At 40.3% G+C, this 7,692-nt stretch overlaps 1 protein-coding gene across 1 annotated transcript; it reads right to left on the reverse strand.

Annotated features, from left to right (window-relative positions):
• Nucleotides 1–411: 411 nt before the first annotated feature.
• LOC308384716 (uncharacterized protein) lies at nucleotides 412–5,381 on the reverse strand. Its single transcript, XM_080863305.1, has 7 exons — nucleotides 5,210–5,381; nucleotides 4,028–4,144; nucleotides 3,376–3,465; nucleotides 3,228–3,290; nucleotides 2,833–2,972; nucleotides 2,250–2,356; nucleotides 412–1,521 (listed from the first exon to the last, which is right to left on the reverse strand). The coding sequence occupies exons 1-7, from the start codon at nucleotides 5,331–5,333 to the stop codon at nucleotides 1,401–1,403; spliced, it is 762 nt and encodes a 253-aa protein (XP_080719431.1). The 5' UTR covers nucleotides 5,334–5,381; the 3' UTR covers nucleotides 412–1,400.
• Nucleotides 5,382–7,692: the final 2,311 nt, after the last annotated feature.

Here is a 7,692-nt window from a genome sequence, read left to right on the forward strand (position 1 = left end):
CGTCACGGCGTTGCAGAGGTTCGCTCTGTCACTGTCACCGTCTCCAGTTGGAAACAGACAAACAAACAGATTTCAACAAGACCTGAAGTTCAGATTTATCAGTTTAATTACTGAGATTTCATTGATGCCGTTGTGATTAATTACAAATGTGAACGAGTCAGAAACGAACAGCAGAATAAAGCACAAACACAGACAGCTTAAATACTTTTCTCCATTTATTTGGAAAACTTTTCCATTACATGCATTAATACATAGATACTTGTACACCAATACAAGCAAAGACACAAATGTATTTGAAATGTTTGTCATAATGCACAGACACTGAGCTTGAACTTAGCAGCAGCAACTTAAAAATAGCTTTCTCAGAAGCTGCTGTCATCACACAATATATAATGTTAGTAATGAGCGAATGTTTCTGATGCAGGAAATATGGCGTCAGTGTGAACTTCAGTTATTTCGAGTTTACCAGCAGAGAAACTAACAGCATGCAACAAGATCTGAAGTCATTTTGATGAATTGAAACGCTGAAATGTCTTTGATGCAGTTAGAATTCAATGAAATGCTGAAAATCATCTGAAGCGAAACACAACCAGGGTCTGTGGTCATTAGTTAAAAGCTTTGCACCAATCACATGTGGACACATACAGGCTGCAGGTAAAGGGTCCAAAGCAGGAAGTGTGTCACATGGAAACTGGCTCTGAAACTGTCTGATTCATGAAGACGACTAAGGCCCACATTACAAAAAGACCCGAGTCACGTTCAGAGTCATCAACAGACTTTAACCGTGTCCACTGTGAGGGTTGTTGTTTCTGGACTTTTCCTTTCTGCCATGCTGAAATGAACTTTGACCTTCAGTGTGTTAACGCTGTGCAGGCAGCTCGCTGCAAACTAAGCAGGAAGGTAAAGTTGTGTTTTGATGTAAGTGAAGAAGAAGAAGGAAAGTTGTTTTAAACGGATTCATCTTCACTTATTCACACGTTGTAAGTTTGACAAACTGAATTTGTGCTGGTTTCAGTCTCTTGGTTCCTGATTTGTAGCTAAAAGTAAGAAGCAGCAACTTTCAGCTGTTTGAGAGAAACTGAAGAAGACATTTACTGAAGTTTTAGGACCAACAGGCTGATGAATAAACCAAGTAAAGCAAAGTAAAGACAAGCTGCACTTTGACTTTTATTAGAACAATTTGCTGGAACTACAGAGTAATGAAGTACTTCAAGGTTTTGTGTGGATGACTTCCAACCTTACTGTACAGCACAGAGCACAGAGGGACAATATATGTAATCAATATATGATGCAGAATGAACAAGTAAAGACTGTAAGCTGAGTCTGAGGCTCATGCAGGACATTTCATAGTGAGGTGTCTTTGGTTGGATTATTCAAACATTTACATCAAAGCACCAAACTCATTTCTCACAGATGAAGGTCTTTGATTCATAAGAAACGTACAGATTGCATTTCCCGTCATAACTACAGTAAACTGCTTGGTCATCTGACGATGGCTCTTGCGGTCCTTCTGCCCAGAACCTGTCAGAGAGATCAAATCTGATATGAAACTGGACTAAACTCATAACTATTGTCACATTCATATAAATATGCGTCTCTTTTGGAATATTTCCAATATTTGCTGTATTTCTTTCCCAGGTTTCTCGCCCACTTTCCCTCCTTTAGACTTTTCTCTGAGAATCATCATGCACACTAAAACAGCTTTCAAGCTTTGATGAATATGAAATCTTCCTGCTGTAAAAATGGAGAATAAAAAGAAGTCAGAGCTGACTTTCTGCTGTTTGAAACTGTTTTGTCAGCTGTTTACAGACATCACTTTGAAATGTGTGTCTATCAGGTCATATTTACTGAAGCTTCTTCCTTCATATGTTCTGAAGTTTTACAAACACCAAAGAAGAAGAGACAGGAATTCTCTGAAACACTTTTTGTTCTGTGAGAAAAGAAACATTACAGCACAAAAACATGAAGACAAATTGAACAAAGTGAAATGTGTCGGTCGCTGCTTTGAACATGTTTCAATCCTGATTCCTTCAAACTGACTTGTTGTAACTGAACGTCATCACAGACTGCAGATGAAGAGAGTTCAAGCACAGCTGTTCATTCAAAGGAGGATTTCTGCTTTTCTTTACATTCAGTTTGTGGGGCTGTTGGAAAATAGCTCAACTCATGTATTGCTGATCTATCTTCCAAAACATCAGTGTTTCACTTCTAAATAATAACTCTGGAATAGAAACAAACTAATGTCTCACGTTTCTGTCAGCGCTGATCCGTCCACCCATTCCCATTTATATCCTCCTGATGTCTGGTTGGCTCTCAGACCAATCCAAGAGTGTCCTCTGAAATTACTGACAAATTCCTGTTTGAGAAGAGACACAAATATTGTCTCCAGTCATAATTCAGCACTTCTGTTGTAGTGACATCATCTTGTGAACATGTCTGAAGGAAGAATAACTGTGATGAAACTTTTCTTCCATTGTGCAGAAATCAGAAAGAGCCAAAGAATCAATGAATATCAGCTCCTCCTGTAGCTCAGTCAGTGTTGCAGTGGAATCAGTGTTAACAAATCATTTGATTCAGTTGGATTGAATCAGAAAAATAATCTGGATTATGAGGATTTCTCTCATTTTATAACATTTCTGTGTAAATTAAATGTTTGTCAAATGTGTAAAAACTTTACGTTTGAATGTGTCTGCAACAAAAAAGGAGAATCCAAGAAATCCATCAGAGTGGAGACAGGAAGCAGGTCACAGACTGACAGCAGGTCACAGACACAAGTAACAGATGACTGTCAGCTCCATCAAAGATCACACAGATATGAACAAACACACCCACCTGTTCCTCTTTGCTGTTTATCATCACCAGATCAGCTCCTTTGGTCTTACAGTGGTTTTGACTCTCAGACCAAGTTTTCTTCTCAGTGGATTTAAAGTAACAGCTGCTTCCAAATCTCCTCCATCGATCAGGACACTTCTCTTAAAGTCAAACACATGTTTTAAAGACAGACTTTGTGTCCTGTTGTATCACATTAATCTTTGGTTCCTGTCATTTTCCCTGTAAATGCTTCATTTAAACTCAGGTTTTCTCTCTTATTCATAATGAACTGAAACTTACATTTATACAGAGAAACTGTTACACAGCATCAAACATGTAGGATTCAAAACAAAGACACAATCAGGTTATCACTGTGTAACACTGATGTTTTCTATCAGTTATTCAAACTTTATTACCTTCTATCTTCTCCTTCAGCTTCTTCACTTCTTCCTGTAGCTGACTGTTGAGTCGTTTTGTCTCTGTAGAAAAAAACATGTTAAAAAATGTAAATATAAATTTTATCTGACATTAGTATTTTCTTGTTAATTTTAAATACTTTCCTACCTTGATGTTCAGTCTGTAGCTCGTTGTAACTGTGGTTCAGTTTATTGTGTTTGAAGTGAAGTTTGTTGAATTCACTCTTGTTCAAAGCATCTGAAATATTTCAGTGAAAGCAAAATAAAATAAAATAAAATGAGTGAAACGTTGAACAGAAATAATCTTCTTCCTCTGCTTTGTCAAATATCAATAAGTCAGAAACTTGCAGCCATTGCTCTTTAACATGTCCTGTGGGTGGAGGTGTTAGAACTACAGGAAATCTGATGAGCTAAATACGTATCAACTGTGAACAAAAACCACTGACAAGATTCAGAATAATTGTGCTTCAGTGTGGAGGAAGAAGGTGAAGAGTCAAACAGCATTTCTACACCTGTAGTCAGAGATGTTATCTACATGCTTTGAAAGAATAGATTCTGACTCATGTGACATGTGCCTGTTCTCACTGAAAATATGTCTTTTTACATTCAGTCAAAGCTGCTCTGAGGCTTCAACACTTCCTCATATCAAAGGTGTTTCCATGTGATCAGGTACTTCCTGTATTTGCTGTGGCAGAAGGACACGTTCTGGTTGTGAAGCTGCATGTTTGTTGGCTGCTGGGATTCAGTATCAGTCATACATTCATTTGCAGGAGAAGTTCAGAGGTTGTATCTTATCTTACAGCATATGGACAGGATGATGATCCCAGCTAACATCAGGAGGCACAGCACTCTTAGACCCAGTGTAGCACATCTGAAAGAGCCCTTCAGGACTGAAGGAGGATTCAGAGTCTGTGGTCCTGTTAGAAAGCAGTGTGGATGTTGGTTTGGTAAATGGACCGATTCTTATACAGCACTCTTCTACTCTCCCAGAGTACTCAAAGTGCTGATACAGCATGCCTCATTCACCCATTCACACCCACTCATACAAGCACTTCTAAACACAAGTGCAAACTAAACTACATTCACACTCTGATGAACACATCGGAGGGTAACTTGGGGTTAGTATCTTGCCCAAGGATATTTGACATGCATACTGGAGGGGATCGAACCACCAACCTTCCTATCAGCTGATCAGCTCTACCACCTGGCTCTGGCTCAGGTGGTAGAGCTGTTTGTTATTTCCTGTCTCTCTGTCTTTAATAGACCTGTGGTTTCATGAGCTCATCTCCACAAGAGTCAGACACCAAAATATGACATCCGCATTGTGTTTAACCCTCAAGTGTCCAAACGCTTTACGTGACTACAGCAACAGAACGGGGTTATGGATGAGATCATATATTAGTTAAATATACTGTATCTTTAACCTACTGTCAGCATACACTGGTGCCTTTATCTACGACACATATTCAGAAATGTTCTCATGTCTTTAAATGCATTTTTCTCTCATTTTCATGGTAAAAATTTGACACACGTGTGCTTTAGAACTGATGTATTTCCTGATATTGCAGCTTCCATTTAAAGGACCAGGTAGATGATATTTGTGTAACTGGGTTAGAAACAGCATCCAAACGCTCGCCCACAGCCTTCCTCTCTGCACTGCTCACGCGTTTGTAAAGCAGCATGTACTTCAGGATATCTTTGAATCTGGGCTGTTATCCACGATTCACTGTTTATTTTTACAAATGAAAATGTAACAATATCACATTTAAATATACAAGTCAGGGAGTAAAAGAGCCTCCTTGGTCCCTTTAAAGTGTCCAAATCTGTTTTCTGTGCAGAGCGTCTGTTTCAAAGTCAGTAAGAGGAAATAATCGTACATCACAGGAAACAGCGAGTCAGGTAAAAAGTTTGATGTTTGATGGCAGTTTGTGAAAACTTAACTGTAACAAACCAGAAATGAAATGTTATTACGGTTCACTCACTTCCTCCTGCATCTGCACTCTCGTAGATATCCACCTCCCTCTGCTCCCACTCTGCTCCGTCCTCCTTTCTGCTGTATCTCACCTTCTTTGATAGATCTGGTTCAGCATAAATATCTGAGGACATCGTGAGAGGATGGAGACGCTGAGCAGGAGTTTAAGCTGTACTCTAACAGGTGTGCAGTACTACAGTGACATCCTGTCCGCACACTGCTGTCACTCTGGCCAGCCTTCTTCCTGCTTTTGTACAGGAAGAAGCTTCAAGGAAGTAGCAAAGAAAGACAAACCACAAACTCCTCCGTGCAGAACGCAGTTCAGTTTTTATATTTGTAAAGTCACTGAGATCAACTATTAAAGCATTGGAACAAGAAGAACTTCATTTTTCACAAACACACGTTCACAGCTCAGATTAAAGGAAAAGTCACTTTGTCACTTACAGATTTATTTCTGCTGCACTTTAAAGAAACAAACTGTTAAACTGTCCAAGATTAGATGTGTTACTTCATATTAGATCATCTCTCAGTCGGTCCATCATGATGCTGCTGTGATCCTCGTGTTTCTAGTACTGTCACCATCAGGCGAGACGTTGTTATTTCACGTGTTATGAGTTGTATTCGTTGCTATTTTGGTCGCTCTGTGATCTTTCCTTAATACAACATGCAGAACAAACTGCATGCTTTCACTGCACTGCTGTGAATACTTTGAGGAAAACAGAAATATGAATCAACTGTGTAAAACATGGATCTATTTTCTGTGATTGAAAAGTGAAGCCAAAGTGGAAGTGCCTGCGTTTCTTTCATTGGCCAGCAGGGGGCGAATCCCTGGTATCAAAATCACTCAGAGGTCCAGAGATGTTTCTCTCTGCACTGAAGGAGGAGTTGGAGGTAATGAAGTCGGTGTCATTGAATCACAGAGTGAGTGAAGCAGCCCAATACTGCTGATCCTGAGAGACGACGGCTGCACCAGGTTTTTATTAACTGTTGCAAACTAAACGCTGGCTGATGTTCGTGCCTGTCTTACTCACAGAGCTGCAGCTCAGGACAGAAGGCCCAAGGTTAAGTGAAAGTCCATGTGATGCCTGATAGAACCACGTGAGAATAGAGAATAGGTGAGCTGTTGATTTGGCTGATTAAAGTCCAAATTTAATCCAAAACTGAAGCAAAACAAAGTTTCAGATTCAAAGTAACAGAATCCACGAAATGCAACAAAATGAAGGAAAAAGTATAAATAGACACAGGAAGACAGACTGAGACAGCTGTGCAGTGCTAACACTGGTAGATGACATGTTCAGTGGGAGAAACATTTCATCATCATCATCATCCTTCTTCAGTCTCAGCTGACTGCAGGTTTCCCCAACCTGAGAAACAGTACCTGGTAGACAGAGTGTTGTTCTGTACTCATGCTGCTCTCAGTGATGCAGCTTTGCTTCCTGTTTACATGAAGAAGCTTTGAGGACGTATGAGAGTGAGCACAGACTCACTGACTCACTGCTTAAAGGTTTCCAGTCTGTTTTTCTTTCCTACTGATGCTAACATACTGTCCGGTCTCTACGCTTGTAAATCCACTGATGCTGATCAAATATGATGCCATGAAAGTGATGATGATGTCAGATCGGTCGTAGCTCCAGCTGCAGTTATAACTGCACGAACAGCTGGGACACATGTAAATACAAACAGAATGCATTGATTTCTAAAGCTCATAAACAAATATTTCTTTTACAACATCACAACACTGATTGTCTCATCTACAGTTCATAATGTCATTAAATGAAAGTGGATGTTTGCAATCTTAAGCTGAATTAAAAATATGATTCTGTGCACGCGCTCAGAAACACTTCCAGAAATCAGCGTCTCAGCGAGACGTCCACACGTGCAGGTTAAAGCTCCATCGTGTAAACGAAGAAGAATCCGTCTGTGAACATGAACACGGCCATCTTCTCTGTCCCTGCATCAGACACAGCCAGTGTTTCTTCACTGCTCTGAGGTAAGAGAGGCACGTTGAGGAAGTCGGCGTGTTTCAGGAAGATGAAACAGCATTTTGAAATACCTCGATTTAAAATACATTTATAGGCAGTCACTTCTGTGGTGATGGATGTGTTTACTTAGCTTTGTTAGCTCTAAATCATCCAGTTGATCAGCAAGATGATCACACTGCTGTAGAACGATTTTGTTTTAGTGCAGTCAGGAAGGGAAGGGGCCCACAGAGGCTGCTGGTGCACAGGACCCAGAGCTCTGTGTTACGCTCCTGCTTCTCATCTTAAGTAACTGAGATTTTTTAAGTCTGAGCGTTTTTAATCAGCATAAATGTGAAGCCGATCCGACCGCCCTCACACCGAGCCTGTCTGCTGCACAGAGGCCACAGATACAAGCAGATCAGCAGCTGTTCATCCTGCTGGCTGTTTCAGTGGTTTGTGGGGAGGACACTCGTGATAAGCTGTCATCATCATCAGAGCTCCAAGTGGATAAATGCAGTCATCACAGCAGCTG

The sequence above is a fragment of the Rhamphochromis sp. 'chilingali' genome (assembly GCF_963969265.1).
Source record: "Rhamphochromis sp. 'chilingali' genome assembly, chromosome: 17".
Taxonomy (NCBI): domain Eukaryota; kingdom Metazoa; phylum Chordata; class Actinopteri; order Cichliformes; family Cichlidae; genus Rhamphochromis; species Rhamphochromis sp. 'chilingali'.